The sequence below is a fragment of the Gobio gobio genome, assembly GCF_949357685.1.
Source record: "Gobio gobio genome assembly, chromosome: 4".
NCBI classification, from domain to species: domain Eukaryota; kingdom Metazoa; phylum Chordata; class Actinopteri; order Cypriniformes; family Gobionidae; genus Gobio; species Gobio gobio.
In genome coordinates this window covers 12,511,345-12,539,329 of record NC_137100.1, presented here as the reverse complement: position 1 = coordinate 12,539,329, position 27,985 = coordinate 12,511,345, and the positions used below count along the sequence as shown (strand labels likewise).

The following is a 27,985-nucleotide window of genomic DNA, read 5'->3' as shown; positions in this document are numbered from 1 at the left end:
GTCATGGTTGCTTTAAATAACTACTTTCAAAATAAAAGTCGGCAATGCAGACATTAGCTACTAGAGACAAAATCTGATAAAGACAGCGGTATGTAAACTTCCAGAGGCACCGGAAAATACTAGCAATTTAAAACAACTCGCCACTTTGTTTTATTTTAGACCTGTAAGATGTTAGGGGAAATGTAAAACAGATTTCCATAGGTAGGTTCTCCGTGTCTGGCTTCACAGTGTGTATCTATGGGAATCCACCACCAGCGACACAAACACACACCGCAGGCGAGGAAGTAACTATAGCGATACAACCCTTGCGTACTTTAAAAAACCATGTCCATCAGTGTGTTTCTATTAGCCACCTGACAACGCTAGTCTGCTGTCTATAAAATAGTAACTGTTATATTATATGATAGTGGTTTATGAGGCTGGTGGCGGTACAGTAACCCACTGAATGGCGAAGAAAAGAGCGAGACGTCTGAAGCTAGTCTGAAGCTGCGACTCTAGCAGCCGAACGAGATGATGCGACGTCAGTGGTTTTACGCTCAAATTTGCGGATAAATTATTGTTTACTACTGGATAAAACACTGGTGGCGATACGGATCAATCTCTTACAGGATTCGACTAGTTAGCGGGCTAGCTGGCTGTAAATCAGGTGAAACTGGAAGGGTGTTGTTGTTGTTGTTAGCTGGGCTAAATCGTCACATTGCTTTACTCCAGCTTATTTTGTGCCCGGCGGGGAGTTGGGATATTTTCTAACAGACAAAATGGCAACAGGCTCCAGTTTTCATTCCGGGGGGAGTGGGTCTAGAAACGGACCATCTTTCGCGTCACCATCTTCCTCAGGAATGCCAGGGCAGGCTCAGCCTATGGCGGTGGTTTGGGAATGGCAGGATGATCTGGGCTTCTGGAGGCCCTACACTGGACAGGTGAGCAGCTACATTGAGCAGTGTCTCCAGCATCAGAGAGGGGCAGCGACCGCCAGCAACAACAGCATCTGTCTGGCACAGGCAGACCCCAGCCTGTCCGCCTACATCATCGACATCCCCAACCTCAAACAGTTCAGACAGGACACCGGTGAGTGGGACCTCAGACGCCTCACTAAACTACTTATGAAGGCTTACAAAAAGTACACTGGTGGTGGTACCATGAATAGTATACGAATCGTTACCATAGGGTTTCAGTCAACTGTGGTGTGGTACATATCCAAAAATATGGTAGTACCATTTTGTGAACACTAACTGCATTAATTGAATGACATCTCATGAAATAACATGAGAATACCATGGAACTTGTATCAAAACTTTGGTTTAGGTTGTGAAACATAAAATGATGTGAAACTCCCAAATAAACTTCTTGACTACTTCAAAAACTATTCAAGATTTAAAGAAAGAAATCAGTAAAATTGTGAAATATTATTACAAAATAACTGTGCCTGAATATGTATTTTAAAATGTAATTTATTTATGTGATGGTAAAGCTGTATTTTAAGCAGCTATTACTCCAGTCACATTTCTTCTTATTATCATCATCAATGTTGAAAACCATTGTGCTGCTTAATATTTTTGTTGAAACTGTGATGCATTTTATTCAGGGATTATTTGTTAAATATAGAAGTTCAAAAGAATACAATTTATTTGAAATAGAAAACTTTTGTAACATTATAAATATATTTACTGTCAGTATTGATCCATTTGATGCGTTCTTGCTGAATAAAAGTATTAATTAAAAAATAAATGAACCACTAACCTTTGAACAGTATTGTGTGTATAAATATTTGATAAAATGTGTATGATAGTATGTGATAAGTATATTTACTTATGCATTTTTTTTTGTCTACAAGTTAGTATTTATAGTATACATTTATTTATGGTACACTTTTAATTTCGATTACACCACTTGACATTTTTAGGGTCATTTTTATTTTTTCTAATTTTTAAAACCAGCATTAGTAAACAGATCACTTTGCATTTTAGACTATAATATATATATATATATATATATATATATATATATATATATATATATATATATATATATATATATATATATAAAAAAATAATGTATATAAAATTATCTTGGACATCTTTATCATTTACCCATAAACTATGCTAAGTGTACAGTACTTTAAGGGAGTGTTCAGAATGTACGCTTATTGCTCATTTGGATTAAGTAAATGTGTTGCCAGCTGTCAAGAAAGTGCTTCTATAATCTACAGAGTGAAAGAAGCTTAATGTGAACTGTCAATCCTGGCTGAAACTAATTCAGTTGCTCCAAATGTATGATATTTATGCTTCATGCTTGATAACAGGTCATTAATCCTGCTGGGTAAAGCTAGCGTTTGGTCTGTTAGCTGCAGATTAGGCTTGTTTTGAGGGATGTTTGAATGACTTTCAACACCTGTGGTCTCTATGGAAAAGAACAGGAAAGAGGTGACAAAAATCTCAGGAAATAAGCGAACAGATTCCGACAGGATGCACAGCATATGTCGTGGATGAAATAGCAGCTCTTTCTCCTTTGTTTTGGAAGAGAAGCACTGTTTTATATTTCAAAAATCTTCTTTGGAATGATAATTATCTTGTTCCATTTACTGTGAATTTTTTGTTGAACCCTCTGTAGGAAAGATGCGCGCTGTGCGGCGATCCCTGTTCCCGCAGTCTTCTGCCCTGGGCAGTGGCGTTCTTTGGGAGTGGGCCAATGATGAAGGAGGGTGGACTGCGTATGAGATCCGATCCTCCATTTTGCTGGAGCACAGCTACCAGGCAGGGCAGGCCACAGCTGACCTGAGCCAACAGGGCTACAACTACATCGTGGACCTCACCGCTCTGGAGCAAGTCAACAAGGCCTCTAGCTACAGACGGCGTGTCAGGCGGCAAAGCAGCATGCCGTATCCTCTCACCTCGGGGTCTGTTATTCACTCAGGCCCGGCCTGTACCTGTCACCAGTGCGCGAGCAATAGCAGCACCGCTGGACCCATGCTGAGCCGGTCACGGCATTCGTTCTCCGCGGGACAGGCCAACAGGCCCAGTCTCCAGATGCAGCAGGGAAGACTTCCTGGAACCAGCTCCTCTTCAGCTTACTCGCCCTATCCCAGAAGACCTCTCTCAATGGGAAACCTGTTATGGAACAACCCATGGAGCACCCCCACCTCGATGGCTCATTCTACAGGACCGCCGCAGGCTTTTGGTCATCATGCAAATGGCTTAAGGTAAGACCACTAGGCCTAGTTTAAAAGTTAGATCGCTAGAAGATGAAAATGCAGGTTATCATATTTTTTTTTAAATACTTCTGCAATTACCACCTGATACCTTCAATCTATGATGGTACCACCACCGTTTTTTTCCCCTAAAGGAAAGGGACTTATTTTAGCCATATTTTTCAAGGACTTTGCACACAAGCATGGAAGTCCCCCCACAGAGAGCAGTTTAAAAATACTCTACTCGTGATAAGGAAACAAGATGTTTGACCCGCATATTTCAAATGACACCAAAGGACCAAAGGTTGTATTTCATCAGCTACTGTGCTCTTCTCCTTCCTGCCATTGTGTCCGTTCTCTTGTCTACTTTGTAGTGATAAGCTCAGTCATTCTGTGTGACCCCATTTGTGGCATAATTTTGATTTTACTGCAGAAAATTATTTTAGCTTGTTTATTAGTTACAGAAAAAAAAAGTATTTTACAGTTCTTCATGCCTTACTAATTATTGGGTAATAATTAGATACTAACCCAGAACCAAACTTAAAGGGATAGTTCAACCAAAAAACGAAATTTTTATGTTTATCTGCTTACCCCCAGGGCATCCAAGATGTCTTTGTTTCTTCAGTAGAACACAAATGAAGATTTTTCTCTCCAACCGTTGCAGTGTGATAGTCGTATAATGCATGTCAATGGGGATATTTTAGAGTATGAGAGCAATGAAACACATAGAAATGCGAATCCATATTAAACCATGCAGCTCGTGGCGACACATTGATGTCTTAAGACACGAACCGATCGGTTTCTACGAGAAACCGAACAGTATTTATTTACCTCTTATCAGACGAACGCCATCTAGTATTCCCAGAGCCATAACTTCTGGCGAATAAGGTCAAAATACTGGCGCGATCAAAGATATATATATATATACATAGATGCCTCATTCAACCAATCCGCGCTGGCACTAATGAGGAATCTATGTATATATCTATGATCGCGCCGGTATTTTGCATGTATTTTGACCTTATTCGCCGGAAGTGATGGCACGGGGACGGCTGATGCAGAGCCATAGAAAAAAATGAAATACATTTTTAAATATGGATATTTTTCTTACACAAACACATCGATTCGCTTCAGAAGGCCTTTATTAACACCCCGGAGCCACGTGGAGCACGTTATTTGACGGACAGATGCATTTTTTATGGACTTCAAAAACAGCAACTATTATAATGCTTGGATTAGCCAGAACAATTTTAATATAACTCAGATTTTATTCGTCTGGAAGAAGAATGTCATATACACCTCGAATGACTTGAGTAAATCATGGGCTAATTTTCATTTTTGGGTGAACTATCCCTTTATCCTTTACCCATGTTAAAGGGATAATTTGCCCTAAAATGAAAATTGTCATCATTTACTGAACCTCATGTTGTTCCATATCTGTGACTTTCATGAAAGTAGATATTTTGAGAAATTTCTGAATGTTTATATATATATATATATATATATATATATATATATGTATATGTATGTATGTGTGTGTATATATATGTATATGTGTATATGTATGCATATAGTGAAAGTCAATTGAAACCAAAACTTTTTGGTTACCAACATTCTTTAAAATGTCATCTTTTGTGTTCTGGAGAGAGAAAAAAAGTTTGCATTGGAAAACAGGGCCATTGCCTATTTCCAATAGTGTAGTGATGAAGCCCAGCTCATGCAGAAGTCACTTTCAAACCAAAAGTCGCACAAAAAGTCTTCTTGTCACTTCATAAAATTAAGGTTGAACCACTGGAGTCACATGGACTATTTTAATTATGTCTTTACTACCTTTCTGAGCCTTGAACGTTGCAGTGCTGTCTATGGAGGGGTCAGAGAGCTCTCCAAATTCATAAAAAATATTTTCATTTGTGTTCCGGAGGTGAACAAAGGACTTATGGGTTTGGAACGAAATGAGGTTGAGTAATTAATGACAGAATTTTCATTTATGGGTGAACTAACTCTTTAAAAAAAAAGTCTCCTTTTTCCCGACACATTCATAATCACTACTTTTGCCGGTGTTTTGCGGCAAGCTTTATGCGTGCGCTTGAAATAGGCTATAGGTTTTTTCCGCCCCTACTATGTATATAAGTAATTAAATTAATATAAAGTGTGATTAGTCGACTAATTGCTTACATGAACGACTACTAGTCGACTAGAAAAATCTTAAGTCGGGGGCAGCCCTAGTTGGAATGACTGGATTTCGCCTGCGATGTTTCGCCGAGAAACTGTAAATGTGACCACACCTTAAATTGACATAATTTTAATTTTTGGGTGAACTGTCCCAGTCCATGTAGTACCTTTTTATATTACTCGGGTTCTCTCTTAGGTAAGTACAGTTCATGCACATACTGTATAAATAAAATTACAATGAAAGTAATGCACATTAAAAGTACAGCTACAAAACTAGTGGACTCACAGTAAAACTACAAATTATTTTTATGAAATAATAAATACAATAATAAATGAATAGCCTAATATTTTAAGAATTGTACTCATGCAATGTAAATGCATTAACAAAAATATGAGCTTCACATTTCGAGCATGTTTTTCTACTTAAAATGTGGGTTGAACAGGAACACCACTATGATATGATAATGTCCTCCCTCAGTCTGGACTGATTTTTTTTCAAGAGCAGTAAGGATCATCCTCCCTTTTGTCCCCATACTATAATTGGCTGTTCCTTTGTGTAACGGTGTCATATCCTCCCATCTGTCTTGATCTACAGGAGTAGAGGTCTGCTTTAGGACACAAGGAGGAGAGCAAGTCTTTGCTGACTGAAAGGGGAAGACCCAGATTTGAGTTATTGTTCTCTTCTGGTAAACTAGGTTGAAAGGGGAACCAGGAAATTTTGGACATGTCTTTATAACTTCTTATTCACACAGTCAACTTACACTCGCACCCATAACAGACCTCAGTTTGATTATCATGTGTGGGCAAAGTAAAACTGAGTCTGAAATCACACACAGTCTGAAATCGAAACCGAAACCAAGCTGAAAAGTGTAACCCAAGTAATAAAAAATCAACAGAGATTATAGACAGAGCTTATAAAACGTATTAGTGTTGGGGATTTGAATAAATTCTTAAACTTATGTTTAAAAGTTGGTGCTTAATCCATCCTGCACAGTTTATGCTGGATAGTTTTACACCGTGTGAAATGCCGAATATTCTCTGGCAAATGGCCTCATCACACCCAGCAAAGTCATGAGGTTCTCAGATGACTGTGGGAGTGTACTGTGAGCTGTAATTGCCTCGAATTGTCACTACTGAGATAAAGCTGTAAATACAGTTCTGTAAGTAGCAGAAACATTTAAAATGAAGTTTAGATGCTCATGCATAAAATAGAAGGGATTTGCTATACTGTATACTTGACCCAGAAGAACACTTGCCATTGTGTTAAATTGGTTTTTGGTAAACCAAAAACTGTTGCTAAAAACACCGTATGATGCTGAATCTATGCAAACTACTATCATATCAACCAGTGAAACTTTTTTGTTTCCTCCAAATTTTGGGCATTTTCGTTTAAAGAATGTTTAGCTTTTTTTATTGCTAGAAGTCCAATGAATTCATTCTTGTGCACTCATAATTATGTGCAAATATTATGTGCATCTTCTTTTGGGTTAGTGTAGATTATGTGCGAGTTGGAGCCTAACACCCTGTCCTAACTACACGCGACGCGATAATCTTTTCCATGTTAATTAGAGTTTTTGTCCTAACCAGCCGCGACGGCGCCACGCGATTAATCGGCTGGAACAACAACACAAAACTTGGCAATGATAATATCAGGTAATGTTTATGTCCTTTATTTAAGGTTAAAAGCGTGTAATGTGACTTTGAATATCATTTAGTACTCCCAGCTTTGTTAGTCGTACTAAAAGCAACAAAGGATAATTCACCTCAGATATTGAAATTAAACTAATTGAAACAAGAACGTTCAAACTGTGAACAAACAAGTATATTCTATGACAAAGATTGTTTTAGCAATTGAGTATGTATTTTTAGTAATGTTTAAATGGTGTAATATTTGTGAATTTGATTATGTACTTATCCGTTTCCTTGCGAGTGCCGTTCAGATTAATCTCTGGTGCCGTACATTTGCTGCGAGAGCCCGCCCACACGCTGTTCTTATTGGCTGTGGTTTTTGATTGATTTGTTGCATCTCGCAGTGGCGTCGCGTCTGGTGTGGACAGACATGTTGCTTGTCGCTGGAATCTTATTGTAGTTAGGACACGGTGTGATTCAAACTGGAACATTTCTAATGACTATTTTTAATGTTAAATACAGGTGAAAAATTAACAAACGTTTTTTTGCGGGGTAAGTGGAATTTTCATGCGGACCCTTTTGTACGGTAGCCAGGGGCGCAACTACACAGTGCCAGAATAACAATGTGTTATTAATAGGCTAATAACAAACATAAAAATAAACATTAATTTGAAAGTAATTAAAGAGGAAATTATGAGTTAAGCACTATCATACGAGCAAGAGTGCTATTTTCCAGAGTAGCCTATATCAGCACGATTACAAAATGCGATATTAATTGTATACAACAGTTCAATAAACAACAAGTTGTCATTTTTTACAGTTTTGCTCTATTTTTCCAACAAAAATAGATTTAAACAAAGTATAGGTTTCGTTCTCGAATAATTCACCGTTTTTGAACAGTCGGTTAGAACGAATTAGTTGAATGATTCTAGAATCCGCTCATGCCGCCAAATATACTGGCAGTTTATAGTTTCATAGGCCTGGAATAATTTCATATTTCTATAATTAAAATATTATATTTGGAACATAAATCTAAAAATCTCATTACATTATTTAGGCAATTGTAATTACAGTCTAAGTGGATTTTGATAAATGGTAAGATGGATTTTGTTGATACTGATTTCATTTAATTCTATAACAGCCATAGTGTATCGTGGTAAATAGTGTAATGACATAAAAAGATGGTCAACAATATGTAACTTTACTTTATAAGAGGTGTGCCCTAAAAAGTAAGCATGCAGTTTTGAGAACACCAAGGAAAGAGCACGTTCTTTAGTCTGTTTGGATACTTCAAACACAAGTTTGCACTGCCTGTTTGGTTTACCTGTTTAGCCTACACGTTAATAACGTGCGTTTTGTCCGACTCAAAGCGTGCGTCTTCGACGCGTGATTTACCATATAAGCGCGCATTCTTAACGTGCGCTCTGGGGTTACGGAAAATGCGCGTCCGTTTTTTAAATAGCAAATCACGCGTCGAGGACGTGCGCTTTGATATAAAAAACCTGCATCGGAAAGGCGCGTTTTCCTTGACCCCAAAGCGCACCTTTATGTTTTGCTGTCAAATCGCACGCTTTTGACATGTCAATGCGCAATCAGACGCCCGCCCAAGCGTATTTGGCTTCCCACCGCCGCCAGGCGCGCCCACTCGCGATATTCCATTATTATCCAAAATTCTATTATGGAATATGAGGGCGCCTACCTGTTAGTCCTCTAAAATGTTATATAATATTGAGGAAATACAGAAATGATTTAGAAACGCACAACAGCAGCTACATATAGAAAATACCAACAACAACAAAAAAAGTTGCTTTGTCAAATCGCTTTGGCGCCCCTATGCGCCGCATATAGCGCATACCCACTTTTTGCGCCATTGACGGTAGGCAAGGCAACATCTTAGTTTGAGGCATAATTCTGCAGCTACACCAATAGATCAAAAGAGCAGCCTAAATGTTTCATTCTAGTTGTGAGGAATAATTGACGACGGACCGTTGAATTATTAGAAAAATAATGCACATCCGAGGTGGTAATGCGGTCACGACGCAAAGCACTGGCGCAACAACGGACGTAGCGTAAGCGTTTTGAACTGCGAGAGGCGTTTCACTTCCTTCGTAAGTTGAATACGGTTGGCGGTCCGCCGGAAGCTAGATATTTTACTTAATAAAGTTTTAAATATGGATATTTTTCTTACAAAAACCCATTGATTCACTTCAGAAGGCCTCTATTAACCCCCCGGAGCCATGTGGGTTACTTTTATAATGGATGGATGCACTTTTTTTGGTCGTCAAATTTTGGGCTGCCATTCACTGCCATTATAAAGCTTGGAAGAGCCAGGACATTTTTTAAATATAACTCTGATTGTATTCGTCTGAAAGAAGAATGTCATGTACACCTAGGATGGCTCGAGGGTGAGTAAATCATGGGGTAATTTTCATTTTTGGGTGAACTATCCCTTTAAGATGTGTTTTGGTTGATCGGATCACAAGTGGTCGAAGCGAAATACAGGTGTAAACGTGGTCTAAAATGTTTTTAGCTTGTCCGCTTTAGACCACTTCCAGAGGTAATCGAAAACGCATTCGACCGGTTGGCTTTCTTAGTGTAAACGCTCATGTGGTCGAACAGCCACAAAAGACTGCCTACTCTCTGCCTCTATTCATGAAATGTAATATTGTGATAGCAAAGCTGCATTTGCAAAGCTGTGTTCCTTTTTTCAGTATTCTTTGATAAATATAAAGTGTCTATACTGTCACTTTTAAAAGGATTCTTTGCTGACTAAAAGTATTAATTTCAAAATCTTACTGACACCAAACTTGGTAGTGTATTTAAATAGACATATCAGATGGCATAGCATGAATTACACCATGACAGCTTGAGAAAGCCAGGGGAATTCCTTGGAAAGTATCTTGCTTTCATTTAATCTTTACTAGGTCATCTATAACAATCTAAACCATGCACTTTCTTTTGTATAATAAAAAGAACATGACATAACTCCTGTAATGGGAGTGAAGGCCATTGTCAAATGCTATTGTTCTCATGCATTAAAGTCTACATGCATTTAAAGCGTGTATATTTCTGTCTCCACAGCATCCCTACAGTCCCGCTACACATAAACGGATCCAGTAGTGTGAACTCGGCGCTGGCAGGTACAGCACTCACCCATCACACATGCCACACAAGAGAAAATCCTTCCAATGATGCACTGGGGTCTCCTCCTCATTGCAGAAAGGTTTTTTTTTTAATGTTGCAGCAACAGCTGAGCTGTTTCTTGGGAGTGTCAGTTTGAACCACCCAGATGTTTCCCAGAGCAGTGATAGTCAGTGAAGTTAGCTTTAGCATTCTTCAGTGAATGTGTCACAAGTATATTCTTGCCACAGACTTGCGGTTCCACCTTGATGTTTTTGTCTTACGTCGGCTGCTTGTCACAAATCGGTTTATGACATTAGCTGCTTCACTGAGTCACCAGCTTGTGGGTTTTGAGTTGGTGTGTCTTAAAAGCGCTCGCCTTTCAACAAGTTTCAGGCTAATGGCCCGTGTCTGGGGATGTTGAATATCTGTTGTTCTTGTAGCTGACAGCTGCAGCACCAAGATGAATGAGGCATTCGGGGAACAGACAGACAGATAGATTTGGAGCGAAGTGACATTTCTATCGTAATTTTCACTAGAGGGAAGATTTTGGGTGGGTTTTGAATAAAGTGATCAATGCAAACGTGAACTAACAATGCTAAAAAAACTTATTTAGGCATAAATTTATGATTTTTGTATTTGAGTTGCGTATAAGATTTCCATTAATTTGGATTAAACCATTTTAACAAACTTAATATGATGCATATTTGTTAGTCGACGTAAAATAAATGCGTAAGATTTCTGTAATAGTACTAAAACTGAATCCAATTACAAAATAACCAGGTTTATGTATTTATCATCAATAAATCCAATTTGTGTAAATCTCATGCATTTTAACTAAATGGATATTGCTTGTTCCTCAGCTAGCCATATTTTAAAAATGGTTATACCTTTATCTGAATAAATGTAATTGTTTTCACAGTGAACAGACTAATGCTGACTCTAAACATAAGTTGAATAAATGCATTTCGAAAGTGTGATTATTTAAATAAAATCAAGTATTTTATGCAAAAGTTCAAAATAAAGTATGCCATGATTTTTTTTTTTGGTGCAGAAATTATCTTGTCACCCATTTAATTTATGTATGACTGACAAATATGCATCACATTAAGTTTATTCGTTTGTTTGTTAAACCTGTATAATCAAAATGGAGGAAAATTAAAATGCCATTTAAATACATAAATCATGCTAAAAGTTAAACTCAAACTATACTTTACCTGTCCACATTCCACTCCAACTCATGAACATTTTATATGATGTAATTTTTGTCATCAGCACAATCCAAACTATTTTGGTCACAACCCCCTTTAAAAAAATCTGACTACCAAATATTTGCACTTAAAATCTAAAAACAGAAAGATTTTTTTACATTTAAAAACATGCAATGAAACACCTGCAATAGTTTTACTGTAATGCCATTGAATCATTGAAAAATATAACTGTAAGAGAGAATAATAGATCAGAACTTAACTTTTTATTTAAAGAAGCAATTAAAAAAAAAAAGATTTCAGTGATGCTTTGGATTAACAATAACAGCATATATATATATATATATATATATATATATATATATATATATATATATATATATATATATATATTACCAACCAAACAATCCAAGACCTGTTGCTATGACATGAACCAAACAATCCAAGATCATGCCAAATCATCGACAATCAAATCCAGCTAACGGAGTTAGCGAGGTACGAAGAACGGACCCCTGGTGCTGGATGGCAGAGGCAGGCTAAATATACATATATAAATACATAATACTTTTTAATAAAAATAAAAACTTGAATAAGTCACGCTATTATCATAACTATTCATGTTTCTTTTTATTTATTTATTTATTTTATTATAAAAATATTATTACATAAACCGTAACACTGCACAGCAGTCAGACGCTGTGGTGCATGTAATGAAAAATTTCATAATTTCACAAAATGAAAAAGGAGTATTTTTCTTTGCAATCAACATTGCCATTTTCAGTTCCGAAACAACCAAAACATGGTTTCTGCCTCTGTCCATCCCTTAGTGATGGTCGGTGTGCCATTCTGTGCCTCCGCTGGAGTTGTTGTGATTTAATGTGCTGAGCAGTGTTGGGGAAAGTTAATTTGAAAAGTAATGCATTACAATATTGTGTTACTCCCTTAAAAAGTAACTAATTGAGTTAGTTACTTTTTAAGAAAAGTAATGTTACGTTACTTTTGCGTTACTTTTTCTCTCCTGGGGCCCGTTCTTCGTACGTCGCTAACTCAGTTAGCTGGATTTGATTGTTGACGATTTGACATTATCTCGGATTGTTTGGTTCTTCGAAGCTCATCCAGGACTTGCTGTCATAGTAACAGGTCCGTAAGCTTAAACCTGCTCATGAGCAGGCTTATTTCATGTAAACAGGATTAGATTGCATCTTGAGGTTATACTTAAAATCTGTCCCAGCCACTGTCCCACCTGAGTCTTCTCCTCCCATTTCTACCAGTGATGCTTGATTCAACTTCCCGTGACATCAACAGCGCAACTGGGTTGTAGGTAACCAGGTTTGGGCCATACAAATTACGGGAGTTTCCCGGGAGAAATAACAAAACGGGAGGGGGGCGGGAGATGGGTGTGAAATACGGGGGACTCCTGGGGAAAACTACCTGTGTTGACAGGTATGCTTGGGCCAGTTGCATAGACATAGCCATTATGTTAAGACGACGTCTTAAGAACTATTTTGACCAACTAGCAGTTAGTCTTACATTTAATCAGTCTTACTTCTTGGTATCAATTTAGACCATTCTACATTTAATCTAACTTGCATTACAAAGATATGAACAGTCTTGAAGAAAGATATTTGTTTACTAACTTTTAGAATTGTTAATTGTTTGAATATTGAATGGTAAAGAGGTAGTGCACTCAAATATAAAGATTGTCATTTATTTAGATTAGTCTTATAGATTTGGAACGATGGTGAGCAACTAATGACAGAATTTTTGACATAGACTAGTGACACAGACTAGTGTCTGTTAATATTAAACTGCAAAAAGACTGCCGTTTACATTTGTAGATTGCATGATCTGAGTGTCTCTGTTTAAATGAGTGGTGTAGTTTCATCCACTACACATACTCAAGTTCTTGGGATGATGCTCTTGGTGTTTTCAGCATCTGCCGTCTCACTTTATGAGGACATGAACACATGAACTTCATCTCCAGAGCTGCTCTGAGAGTCACGAGCATTTCAAGTCATTTCATTTACACTCAGGCACTCAAACGTCTTCATGACAACCTGTCAAAATAAAAGTTACTTTTTTGGTTAAGATTTCATTAAACCATTAAAAGAGAATCCAGGAAATAAATCAGAAAACAATGCATGTTGAAAAAATAAAATGGAATTTGGGTTTCCTAAAAAACAAATGTTTGTTAAACTTTTAATAAATTATTGTTAAATTGTATAACTTTCATGAATTCAATTAATTAGACATGCTTTTTGATTGGTACATTTAATTTAACCATTAAAATGGAAAAACTAAATTTGGGAATTTCGTCTTTGTGTACAAATGACCGCAACCAGATGCATTTCTTGAAGGGTTTTGAGGCAAAATAGTTAAACTTTCAACCCCCTCGGATGAAAATCAAATTTTTAAAGGAACACTCCACTTTAAAAAAAAAAATAGGCTCATTTTCTAACTCCCCTAGAGTTAAACAGTTGAGTTTTACCGTTTTCGAATCCATTCAGCCGATCTCCAGGTTTGGCGGTAACACATAACTTAGCATAGATCATTGAATCTGATTAGACCGTTAGCATCTTGCTCAAAAATGAACAAAGGAAACTGTCTAGGAACTATACTGTCATTCCTGCGTAATAATATAGGAACTTTTGCTGCCGTACCATGGGTGCAGGAGGCACAATGATATTACGCAGCGCATAATATTGCGCCTGATGCACCCATGGAACGGCAGCAAAGTTCCTCGATTATTACGCAGGAATGAGAGTATGTATAGTTCCTAGCCATATCGGCCTAGAAAATCGCAACTTTTCTCTTTCCGTCGGCCTTAGTACACGATGTAACTACATTAGAGTCAAGTTTTAAATAGGAAAAATATTGAAACTCTTTGGTCATTTGAGCGAGATGCTAACGGTCTAATCAGATTCAATGATCTATGCTAAGCTATGTTAAAAGTGCTACCGCCAGACCCGGAGATCGGCTGAATGGATTTGAAAATGGTAAAACTCAACTGTTTAAAGGGGTCATGAACTGGCTTTTTTCTTTTTAAATGTATACTGTTGTCTGAGGTCAACTTACGACGTTTGTGTGGTTTTTACATTCAAAAACATCATAATGAATAAGTAATTGGCTATTTTCTGCCTTGGTTTTAAGGCTCTCTAAAAAACGCTCCGTTTTGATGGGCACGCCCATGGCTAGGATTGGATACGATTTGCATATTTAATGAGCTTGAGCTCCCCTCAGTATGTGGAAATTGTTTTGAAAACGTCTGGAGAAACGCTCACAGGGCTCAAAATATCTTTATCAAACAAACACAATCATTCATCTCTCATCCACCCGCGATTGATTGGAATGTTATTTTTGTATTATTTGGCCGGCCTGATCAGTGAATATAACCATGAACCGTACACACACACGTGCGCAAGAAAGGAATGTCATTTCACTATTTAAGATGTATCACCGGCCTGCCGACGGGCTGTTTTGGTAGCCCGTCTGAAAAACACATAGCCCCAGGACGTTGGGCTATGCTAGCACTGGCGTTACAAGTCCGAGTCTGATCACGAATGAACCAATAACACCTTCTCCAGCCTGTGACCGCGTGCTAAGTTATGTAATCAATAGATATCAAACGATCTGTAACAATGCAATACTAACACATATAAAAAAACATGTTTTACTCACATACATGTAACTGTGTTGCACCATTCCTGTCGGATCCAATATAGAAGGCACAGCATTGTGTTTTAATCTCAATATGTCTGCAAATCCAGTCTTGACCTGTATCTTGTTTACAATCGATTCTGCGGTGAAATGAAGAGAACAAACGCACAATTTCTTATGCACGTGAGCTGGAACCGGCATGTTTATTGTCTGTAGCGACCCGTTTAGCTCCACGAGTCGGTTGGATGGCTTGATGTCAGTGGTCGACATATTCTGAGATCTCTCGTTTTCTGGGCCTGGTGTCAATAAAAGCTTTACTTTGACTAACAAGGACGTTTTCAGCACGATTAACTTTTATATATCAAAGGCTCAAAGGAAAGTTGATTTCTCAATTCATCACCCCTCATCAAAATGAGCCTATTTTCAAAAAAAGTGGAGTGTTCCTTTTAATGTTGTTTATATGTCTGTGCTGTTTTTAATATGCTTTTAGACAGTCCATGTGCATATTCATAAATCGACATTGCTGAGTATTTTCTCCTTAAAACTACAGTCTACCAAAAACAGGATTTGATACTGCCCCTAATTCCTACATCTGTCTGACTCTGAGATGGCGAACTGGAACATGGTTTGTGTAACAAAAGGCTAATTATATCAATAACTGTTATGCTGTCTTTTATTCAAATTCTGAATGAATGATATATATATAGCCTAGAAAGCCTGCAAAGACCGCTCCTTACAATCACTAAAAAGCTGTCACTCACCTCAATTTGCGATCTCACAAAGATCCATTATAATCAGTAAAGTTGTCTACACTACACAATCAATCTCTTATTTACATTGTCTACACTTTGTTATTAAGAGGATTTGCGAGCGTGCAGAACTCAGCGCTGAACAAGAACTGGCATTTTGACCGGTGAGTGGATTACTGAATTAAACCCCTCTGAATGACCACTTGTTCACCGCTGCAAAAACATTTGTAAATAGAAGCCAGAATGCAGACACAAAAACACACTGGAGCGTTTATCAAATCTGTTTTGTCAATATGATATTATTACAGTATCAACTGAGGGTGCTCTTGCTTTCGTTTGAGTTTGCTTAGCCTGGGCCTGCCTGTACAACTTGCTCTTCCTCTTCTTCTGAATCAGTTTTTGGTTCAAACATATATGGCTGAATTAAACGAATATTTCCACTTGTGTGGCATTTACTACAGTTGACTGAGTGGATCAGGTAGTTCGAGCTGGTGTGATTGAGTGAAGCGGGGCTAATTCGCATATTCATGGTTCTGTGTATACTAAGTGAAGTAAGGGCGTAGAGTTACATTCAAGCTATTTTAAGACATGAAAAAAAATTTCACAGGGTATTTTTTATTTTAAATATGTCATTGTGATTATCAAAGATGAGTTTTGGGAATAAAATTCTTGACTGCAAGGGGACTTTTAAAGTTTAACTGTAGAAATTGGTTTCACAGACGAGGCTTAAGTCTAGTCCCAGACTAAAATGCATGTTTGAGCTGTTTTAACTGAAAGCAACTTGCAGTGACATATCTTAAAATATGTCAGTGCCATTGTTTTGTCTCAAGATGCTCACCAGTGATGTTTTTTTTAAAGGCACGTTTATAAAAGCTACTTAAAAGTCCTAATTAATTTAAGGCCTAATCCTGGCTTAATCTAAGCCCTGTCTGTGAAACCATTGTTAGCTATTTTTAACTTGACATGCTGTCTTAAAAACGTAATGCTTATGCCCAATTTTGGTCATATGTGTTGGTGTGTTTTAAAGCTTTAATGTTATTTTTTTTGATGCATCAGGAATCATTACTTGCTTACAGCTTTTTTTTCCCATTGTGTTTTATTATGTTGTAATGGAATTCAAATATCCCTTCCGTTTAAACATCACTTAAAAGCATTTGGTGACTCAGATGTCAATTAGATGGTCTCTCTCTTCCTGTCAAAGTGGACCAGACGTTATGTAAATAGTCAGATAAAAGTCAGACTCTGCGAGACCAATGCGGTCCTCTGAAGGTGGTTTGAGTGATCGAATCACAGTTAGTCTCCAAAGCGAATTGGATCCCGTGTACTGCATTTAGTCCTAGACGAATATTAATAACAGGTAGGATTGTAGTCAGCATCTATAGATGGATGTTTTGTCACAGACATTGTTTCCTCTGGATCAGATGCAGAAGTGAGTAGGACCCTAAACTTTTCTTGACCTCATCAGAGCATGCCCCACATGTGGTTGGCCTCTCCACTCTTGGCTCATTACTCTTCCTTTCCTTCACTCCTCCTCCTCCTCCCTTCCTCCTGCATGTCTCCACATGGCCTCCGGCCGTTCCAGGCATGGCTTCCATTTTGATGTCAGCTGCAGGAATGGGAGTTCGCTTCATGACCGCCCCCTTCTCCCAGCGTGGCTCCAGCAGGCCCACCAAAGGCCAGCCCAGCTCCGTTAAGAGGGCAAAGAGACAGTCCAGGACAGGTAGTTAAGCACCGCCAACCAGCCCGGCCGAACCTGCCCTCCACTGGCCTGCAAACTGCTGCTGTCCTTTTTGTTTAATTGCTCTTTTCCTTACCATTCTCCTTTCAAATTATATTTTCCCCAGGGGGTTAGTACTGTAGCTTCATTCCGACATGATCCTTCCGGCCATTGAGATGTTTATGTTTTGCTATTTATTGTTTGCTTCTGCCGCCATGTTTTCACCCATTTCATGTTTATGCTGTCTTGCTTCCATCCTCTCGATCACATAATGAATGTACTATTGATGGTATTCGGCTTGTCTCTTGCCTGCTCACCTGTGGGATACTGCAGATAGATTTCTGCTGGGGGGTTAATGGAATAACAGTTTTTCCCTGGTCTGTTTTTTTTTCTTCTTCCTATAACCCTAAATAACCTGTGTTGTGGTTAATGCTATTCGTTTTAACATCTTTAATACAGAAGATGATATTAGGTTCAGACTGACACTCACAAGCAATGTTAGTTTACAGCTTTAAAGGTGCAGTGTGTAGTATTTATGAGGATCTATTGACAGAAATGCAATATCATATACAAAACCTACTTTTTCAGTGGTGTATCTTGCATAATGAACCGTTTATATTACCTTTTAAGGCCTGTTCACACCGGGACGATTTTCGTGCGCGTTTATCACCGACGTTTAACGCCTCATGATTAAAACAAAGGGCGTCAATGTGAGTGTGCACACCGACGCGTAAAACGGCAGGCGTAAAAGCGTCATTTTTTTAAAAAACGCATCGGGTTCGTTTTTTAATTTTGACGCGGCGCGTTAAAAAATGGCCGACCAATGGGATCAGCGCTTTTGTTCACGTGCCTGGAGCTGCTGAAGTGACAGTAAAACATGACTTGGTGGCGCTCAAGCACAAAACGGTCTTGCCGAGCATGCATTGATACGACGAAGAAGTAGTAAGTAGACAAAGAAGAAAATGAGCTGCTAATGCTGCCTGTCAGTTAGCAAAAAGTGTGTGATTGGTTTTGGCCATAGACATAATATATCTGTGGTTTTGGCAAGCACGTAAATACTGTCTCTCCTCTTCTTCTGTGTGACAAGCGAGTGTCAAAAGCGTAAAGTGCTGCAGCACCGCCTTGTGTACCGGGAGCGCATCTACTGAATGTGCACGTTCACGCGGCGCATCGCCAGTGAAAATCGCTTGGGTGTGAACACTCAAGACGCGCCGAAAAACGTCACGAAAAACGCTGGTGATAAGCGCAGGCGATATTCGTCCCGGTGTGTACAGGCCTTTAGAATGAGCCATTTCCATATACATACACCGCGGGTTCCCAGTGAAGTCACCATTTTGCGCCTCCATGTTTCTACAGTAGCACTTAACGGGCAAACTGCTCTACAGAGTGCTAGCTACTCTCTGCTGTCTCAGGCGATGACATCTTTGTCCTGTGCCGGCCACCGTAGCTTCTGTATGTGTTTCGAAAGGGAGGGGTGAGCGGGCGGCGGTTACAATTTGCAGCCTCACTGCTAGATGCCTCTAAAATTTACACAGTGCACCTTTAATATCAGCTTACTAAAACATCCTAAACACATTTTCCGTATTGAACTGACTGTTTGGAAAGTCTAAAAACTAACACCAAGTACTGTAATCTGTACAGTGTGTGCTTTTTATATGGTATGTAAAATGCTGAGTAAGTATCAAACATCGATTTATTAAAAGAAACCATAACGGATAGTTCAGCTCTAAATTCTGATTGGATGAGTGACTTTCAAAGCCTTTGTAAGATGGCTGATGTTCTCATTATTTGAATTCTACATTAATGCACTAAATTACTGTTACTTGACACAAATTGTTTATCATTATTACAAATGTAGCAAAAGAATTTTCATAAGAGCAAGAAGCTGTTTGAGGCTGTGGATTACACTTAAAATATAAGAATATTAGAAATTAAATTTCCTAAGACCCGTAAATGAAATTTCATAAATTGTAAACCTGATGCTGCATGATGTTAACGTTTTAGTTACGGAGCCCCTAAACGGACATTGGTTTGGAGGAAAATTATATTTGCCTTTGCGTTGTCTCAAAGGTTTTGCATCCGCTCGCAAAAATTTAGCGTAACTGGCAAAATTGGTGATGGGCATATGAGGTGGGAGGAATTTCAATGCCTTTAAGAGAGAATACAACGTTTCTCGGGGAACACAGTTTTGTGAGCAAATGCAAAAGCATTGAAATATAATTTTTCCTCCCAACTCATATTTTGTCAATCACCGTGTGGGAGACCGTGTATTTTTACTCTTATGCTGCACACTGCTATTGTTTACTTGCATATCATAAATGTACAAAGCAAATTGCGCAAATTGCCTTGATGTGACGTCAAAACGTATTGATGCGCACATTAAGATGGTCGTGATGTTCATGTGCAAAGCAAAACCGGCCTACCCTGTCACCAGGAATGTGTTTCTATTCTAGGGGAAAGCTCATAAATGGTTAAATGTATGAGCTTGTATGCGTCTGCATATAATCGGTGTGATAATGCAGAAAAATGCACTCATTAAAACAAACTGTGATTCAGGAAGCAAGCGTTATTGCATCAGGTATTTGGTTGTTGTTCCTTGGAAATGCATGGAAACTGATGACACAGCATCTCTAACTGCTTCTTAGGATAACCCGTTTCCATAATGTATTTGGTTATTAAAAAACCATAACAAATGTAGCCTTCTAATTCTGCCAGGTTATCTGGATTAATCATATAATAGTGTCTATGTAATTCACAAATAGTGAAAATGTATTGGGGAAAAATAAATAAATATATATATTAAGGACATGAAAAATGACAAGCCACAAAACTCTGATTAAGCTTTCGTGGAGTCTTTAAGAAAATGTTATCTTCATGTCGTCACATGATTTTGAGCGCCAGTTATTGGTAATGTTGGTTAAGATGTGTCTTGTGTTGTATGTCCTTAGCTCCTGCTCAGAAACCAGAGGAAGTCATTAAGAAATACATGGAGGAAGTGCCCGTGGTTCCAGATGAGGTATATTTTTATGTACTAGCATAAATCTGTGATTTTTCTCTGGTCATATTTCACCCCAGGAAAGAATATTATATTTTAGTTAAAGAAAATGAAGGCTATTTTAGGACCATTTTTACATTTAATTTCCTGACAATTAAGCACCTTTGTAATGGTAATTGCAATGGCCCTAAAGTAGACTTCAATTTCTGTATGCCAAATATAACATGACCTGGACTCATTTTGATGAAATTCACCCATATGTTTAAAGCTTTCTTCTGTAAATATTATCAGCGCCCTGCTCTGTGAGATGTGTGACATCTGGCTGTGTGCTTTCAGGACTGTATTATCTGTATGGAGCGCCTGGCCTGCCCGTCTGGTTATGAGGTCCCAGTTGAGTGCTCTCAGTCTCTTCAGCCCAACACTGTGGGCAAACTCACAAAATGTGGTCACAACTTCCACATGCCCTGCATGCTGGCCATGTACAACAATGGAACCAAGGTGTGCAATACCTTACCAACACTTTTAACTGTCATATTTCAAAACAACTTTTTTAATATCTCTATTTAGGAGTAAATGATTTTCAGATTTTTCATTTTTGGATGAAGTATTAATTTAACAGTATTCCGATCTACACTTGTTCAAAAGTGTGGTGTTGCCAAGTGTATTTTGTACAGATGTCTCTTTTGCTCACCAAGGCTGCATTTATTTGATCATAAATACAGTAAAACAGCAATATTGTGAAATGTTATTACAATTTAAAATAACTGTTTTCTATTTTGAGTATTTTTACATTTGATTTTATTCCCATGATGGCAAAGCTGAATTTTCAGTATCATTTCTCCAGTCTTCAGTGTCACGTGATCCTTCAGAAATCAGTCTAATATGCTGATTTACTGCTCAAGAAACATTCCTTATTATTATCAATGTTAAAAACGTTTTGCTGCTTAATATTTTTATGGAAACCGTGATACTTTTTTTTTTTTTTTCATGATTCTTTGATTAAATAGAAAGCTCAAAAGAACAGCATTAATTTGAAAGAAGTACCATTTAAAAAATGTCTTTACTGTCACTTATGATCAATGCATCCTGAATAAAAGTGTTAATTTCTTCAAAAAATAAATACGGACCCCAAAATGTTCAGTGCATTCCTGGAATTACTAGTTCTTTTAAGGAGATTAGTTGCACCTGTTTTCTCCCACTTATCACATGTTGTCACACCATAGGACGGGAGCCTGCAGTGCCCCTCATGTAAGACAATCTACGGAGAGAAGACCGGCACCCAACCAAAGGGCAACATGGATATCTACAGTATTCCCCAGTCTTTGCCTGGACACCCAGACTGTGGCACTATACAAATAATTTATAACATCCCGCCCGGAATACAGGTCTGTTTTGGCAAGCCAATACAGTGCTGTACTGTTTTATATTTATTTGCACCATGATTCAATAACCGTTTTAGAAGATGAACTGAACTGAAAGAAATGCTAGAGGTCCGTAGGAACCAGCCAAATGTTTTCATCCAGCAGACTGACGTCAGCGTCCAAATGCGTTTATTGGGGGCATAACTGGCTCATTCCTTTGTGTGATAATGGTTTTGTCCTTGCCTTGGCCTGCACTAAGCACTCATCATCCTAATGCACTCTTTGTCTGCAGGGTCCTGAGCACCCAAACCCAGGACAACCGTATTCGTGCAGAGGATTCCCTCGCTTCTGTTTCCTTCCTGACAATGACAAAGGCAGAAAGGTAATGGAGGGAATTGACCCAGTTCAAATAAAGATTCATGCCATTCTCATTTGTCACACTATTGAATCACTAGCCACTTTCACACATTAAACCTGTTAAATTGCCATTCAGTTGCTGAATCAACTGTTGTGTGTTACCATGTGTTACACAAGCAATGGCTTTCCGTGCTACCATTCACACAATGGCATCACAAATGCCATTAAAACTTCATTGTGTCAACAACAACAAAAAATAGCACGCTAATAGTTTGAAATTTTTTTAGAGCTGAATGCTCGGTACACATAATGTTGTTTGTTTGCTGCATTTTTGTTACTAAAGTTGCGGTCACGGTCAATAATCTAGCGATGCAGGAAGTCACTCTCAAACCAATCATCTTTCCGTGTAAATTTGTGTCAAAAACTGAAGGAAAAAAATTGTGAAATCTGCACGGGGAAATGTTTTGCTCTTACATAAAATTATTTATATATATTATTCGACACTTGCATTTGTCATTATATTAACCTTTTACCAAAAATCAAGCTCAAATAGAGTTTTTGACCATCATTAGAACAGATGCAGATCTTAGGCAGTAAGTGCATCACATTACGTTTTCATCAACTTACACGTGGTTGATGAAATGTGGGCGCTCAGTTTTTTTTCTGTCATTTGGCCAAAACCTCATGTTATAAAAGCTGAGCACAGGCAATTTAAGACAGTATTGGCTATGATTTGACGACAGATGCTAGACTAAAGGCCTGTGCACACCAGGACGATTATCATCCGCGCTTATCGGCAGCGTTTTTCGGCGCGTCTTTGTGTTCACACTGAAGCGATTTTTCTCTGTCGATGCATCGAGTGACCGTGCAAATTCTCAGTAGATGGCACTCCCGGTACACAAGGTGGTGCTGCGCCACTTTACGCTTCTGACACTCACTTGTCACACAGAAGAAGAAGATACATTATTTAACTGGCAAGCAGCATTAGCAGCTCATCTTCTTCTTTGTCTACTTACTTCCTCTCCGTCGTATAAATGTGTGCTCGGCAATACCGTTTTGTGCTTGAGCGCTACCAAGTTGTGTTTTACTGTAACTTCAGCAGCTCCAGGCACGTGAACAAAAGCGTGATCTCATTGGTCAAAACAAAAAAAACAACCCAAGGCGGTTTTTAAAAATGACGCTTTTACGCCTGCCGTTTTGCACGTCGGTGTGCACACTCACATTGGTGCCCTTTGTTTAGTCACAAGGCGTTAAATGTCGGTCCCTGGTCATCATATACTAGTTTGTATACACCACTTTAGGCAAACTATACATTTCAATAATGAAGTGCGGATGCGGCTGGAAAATAAGGTTTTACTCAAGTGGCAACCTCCCGCAGTTTCTCTTGAAGCCAATACGGAAGTGCCTCAAACTGCAATTCATCGACTGGCCACTAGGGACAGGCTCCAGAAGTGAGCAGAATCTCATTGAGCCCCATGTTAAAATGCCCAACTTTAGAGCAGAATAAAACATGTTTACAGCCTGGTACAAATTGTGCTTTTGGTCTATACGGCTCATTTTGCCCTTCATGACAACTGTGAGGAGGGTGAATTTTTTTATAACTCATTCGTTTACATTATATAAAGCCTTAAAGTTCTGCATAATTAAGGGCGTGGCCACTTCGAGTGACAGGTGGATAGCCATTTATCTGCTGTCTGTTAGTCATCGCGTCACTTAAGCTCCGCCCACGTCCCGCCTTTTTGCCCATTTTCTGTTATCCGGGAGTGACGCGCTGCCAAGATGGCAACGGCCATCTCGTCCATACTTTGCGCTTCAGAACGGCTCATCAGAATCCTATGGGTGACGTCACGGACACTACGTCCATATTTTTTTACAGTCTATGGTTTTACTACACTGCAATCTGCATCCTGCATTGTCATCAGCAAAGTCATCCGCATCGGAAGTCACTTCAGGAGAAGGCGTGCATAATTTTTTTTATTTATCATAACACATTATTTTGGAGATTCAATGTGAAAGTATTACAATATAAAAATATATGAATCTTTAATGCTAGGTGTGATTAATCGCAAGTTAGTTACAGAAAAATGTGCAATTAATTAGTATTTTTTAATCGATTGACAACACTAATAGAGATGCAAGGATTCTGCCCGACAGCGACGATATATTGAATCACAACCCAGGTCCTGCTCTGCATTTATGTTTTATGTTGATCTTTGTGCAATGCTCTGGTAAATGTGAACAAACCACAAACTGTGTTTACTTTAAATCTGAGGGTCTTGATTATCTCCATGGTAACCTTTTTCAGGTGCTGGAGCTGCTGAAGGTGGCGTGGACACGGCGCCTCATCTTCACCGTGGGCACTTCCAGCACCACAGGGGAGCCTGACACCGTCATTTGGAACGAGATCCACCACAAGACGGAGATGATGTCCAACGTCTCTGGCCATGGCTACCCCGACCCCAACTACCTGGACAATGTGCTCTCAGAACTGGCGTCACAGGGTGTGACGGAGGACTGCCTGAAACGAGACGCTCAGAGCCAAGGCGCTCAAGGTTCAGCCATGTGAAACGGACCATTGCATCTGCTGTAGATCTAATAAAACTTGACGAAAGGGAAAACTAGAGTTCTGATGTTTGGCGAGAGGTTTGGATGTATGTGAATGTGCAAGGGGTGGCGGCAACAACTTCCTTCATCCGGCTAGAATATTAACGCACACATGGGGTCACTGGCTTTGTGGTCATCTTTACTTTCACCGTAGTGTAAGGCAGCTATAGATGGTTCTGCACGAATGGCTCTGTCTTAGACTGATGCCCGAATCTCGAGCCAAGAGGAGACTCGCCTCTGACGCCGATTTTGCCATTCAGCTCAAAATATGATTCATCATAGGGCTTTGATGTCCTTCCTGACGCACTACATTACAGTGGAGCACCTGCGGCAATGACCCTCATACTATTGCTGGGAATCGATACAATATTTCTTTAAAAGCATCAACATACGAAAAAACCCTTATTTGCACATCAATGCAAATCATAAGTCTTTACTAGTACTGTAAAATGTACTGCTTCAGAAATTAAAGGCACTTTTTTCAGAATTTGCAGCTATGAATTTAGTTCATATTGTTTTAAAAGGTTTTTAATCTGTCAGATTTGGTGATGCCGTTCACTTGCTGCTATTTTTTTTTTTACGATCATAAGGGACTTGTCTTGATTCCACGTAATAAGGTTTCTATGGAAGCTTTTTTTCTGCCACGGAAAAAAAAAAGATATAAACTCACCATTACGAGATATAAAGTCAGAATTTCTGCAATTTTCACAATTCTGACTTCTCTCGCAATTGCAAGTTATGAAGTCAGAACTGTGAGAAACTTTAATGTTAGGCGTGATTAATCGCAAATGAATTACAGAAAAATGTGCAGTTGTTTTTTTTAATCGATTGACAGCACTAAAGGAGATACAAGGTTTGCGAAATAAACTCGCAATTGCAAGTTATGAAGTCAGAATTGCGAGAAAAACTTGTAATAAATCTTTAATGTAAGGCGTGATTAATTGCAAATTAATTACAGAAAAATGCACTGGTATTTTTTTTTTTTAATCGATTGACAGCACTAAAGGAGATACAAGGTTTGCGATATAAACTCGCAATTGCAAGTTATGAAGTCAGAATTGCGAGATAAACTTTAATGTTAGGTTGGATTAATCGCAAATTAATTACAAAAAATGTGCGGTTTGTTATTTTTTTAAAATTGATTGACCACTAAAGGAGATACAAGGTTTGCGAGATAAACTCGCAATTGCAAGTTATAAAGTCAGAAACTCAGAATTTCTGAAATTTTCACAGTTCTGACTTTTTTTCCTTGTAAATTATATCATTCGATTCTGAGGGGAAAAAGGTCAAATGCGAGATGTAAACTCGCAATTACGAGAAAAACAGTCACAATTATTTGTATTATTTATTCAGTGGTGGAAACAAAATTCCATAGGTTTCTATTGCAATGGACCATTTTTATTCTTTTGAATATACGTACATTCATTTTAGCTATTTAAAAATGCAAGACTTTTAAAAGCTCAGCAACACCGCTGTTTAAAAAATGTCAATGCTTATTTAATTATAGTCCAGGTCCTGAAAATAGGTGTAGAAATGCAATTCCACAGCATTATTATTATTGAGTTGCAGTATTAGATGGTGCCACAGAGACAATCAGCAGTGTTTGATTATGTTACAGTTCATTACCACTGCGAGTCTGGAGACGTGAATTTGTTCATTCATTCGTCATCTTATTCCACAGTATGGGATATTTGGTTTTACAATGTATGCAACTGTATATATAAATATATATTCAACTTCTAATCAGCAATAAACATTACTCCATATAACAACATTTTTCGTTTCTGTTACTTGTTAATGAGAACACCACCTAGGCCTGTCACGATAACTACTTTTTGTTTTGCGATATATCGTCCCTGAAATAATTGCGATAAATGATATTATGGTCATTGTAAGAAGAATATATAACAGCATAATAATGCAAGTAGACCTACACACTTTCAAATGACAACCTTTTAATTCTTTAGATCATGGAAATTAAGGGTAAAAAATATAGGCTATTATCCTAAATAAAAAAAAATGGAATAAATAGTTAATAAACATTTTCCCTTGTGAAACGGCTTTAACACTCATCATTCTGCATTGACATTCATATGTGCACCGGAACACGGGATTGCGGCTTGAAATTGAAATCGAGTCCATTTGGGCTTATTTTCAGGAACACTATAACGCCTCAAATGGCACCTTTTTTTCACCTGTCGATAACCGCCCTGTGTATGAATGAACTGCCCGAGAACCACTTTCGCCTCCGTCACAGAAAACATACAAGATGACAGCACAATCGAGTAAAATGTTGGTGACATTCATTGTCATGTAAACATAATGGGCGATATATTGCATCACAAAATGATTGAGGTCATGTACATATATTGTGCGATATATCGATATATTGATTATTGCGACAGGCCTAAGAACACCCCTTTAAAACACTGAATTCTTTCAGGCTTTTTTTGTTGCAAAGATTGGTTAAGATTTTAGTATTTGAGACATTATTTTGATTACATTTTCACTCCAAATTCTCATTGCATTAGTGCATCCAGAAATTTTACTTGCCCATTATTCAGATAGATAGATAGATAGATAGATAGATAGATAGATAGATAGATAGATAGATAGATAGATAGATAGATAGATAGATAGATAGATAGATAGATAGATAGATAGATAGATAGATAGATAGATAGATAGATAGATAGATAGATAGATAGATAGATAGATAGATAGATAGATAGTGTTATAAAAGATTTCTATTTTAAATAAATGCAGTTTTTCCGAACTTTTGATTCATCAAAAACTCATATATCATGGTTTCTACAAAAATATTAAGCAGCACAACTGTTTTCAGCATTCATATGAATACATGTTTCTTTAAGCAGCAAATCGACATATTCTGAAGGATCATATGACATTGAAGCATAATAATGCTGAAAAAAAATCAGATTTGCATCACTGGAATAAATTACTTTTTAAATACTTTTTCAAATAGAAAAGTTATATTTCTACATTATTATTATTATTATTATTATGCAATTTTACTAATATTACAACATTCTCACTGTATTTTTGACTAAATAAAAGCGGCCTTGGTTACCATGAGACTTCATTCCTCACACTTTTGAGCTAAATTATAAAATGTACCTTTTATAATGTAGATTTTAGGATTAAACATGTCCTGAACACGTTCTTGACGAACCGTTTTCACCTTAATATCTCATATTTGTGCCTAATT

The 27,985-nt window shown here is 38.1% G+C and overlaps 1 protein-coding gene across 2 annotated transcripts; it reads left to right on the top strand.

Moving 5' to 3' along the window:
• Positions 1–28: 28 nt before the first annotated feature.
• Positions 29–26,529, top strand: dtx2 (deltex 2, E3 ubiquitin ligase). 2 transcript variants are annotated; one of them, XM_079815210.1, is made up of 9 exons: positions 29–1,068; positions 2,611–3,199; positions 10,070–10,128; positions 17,305–17,442; positions 20,388–20,455; positions 20,771–20,932; positions 21,658–21,819; positions 22,088–22,177; positions 24,458–26,529. In XM_079815210.1, exons 1-9 carry the CDS (start codon positions 759–761, stop codon positions 24,716–24,718), a joined length of 1,839 nt encoding a protein of 612 aa, XP_079671336.1. In that variant the 5' UTR covers positions 29–758; the 3' UTR covers positions 24,719–26,529. The 2 variants fall into 2 exon arrangements, with proteins under 2 accessions (XP_079671336.1, XP_079671337.1); XM_079815211.1 differs by lacking the exon at positions 17,305–17,442 and having other exon boundaries at positions 47–1,068.
• Positions 26,530–27,985: the final 1,456 nt, after the last annotated feature.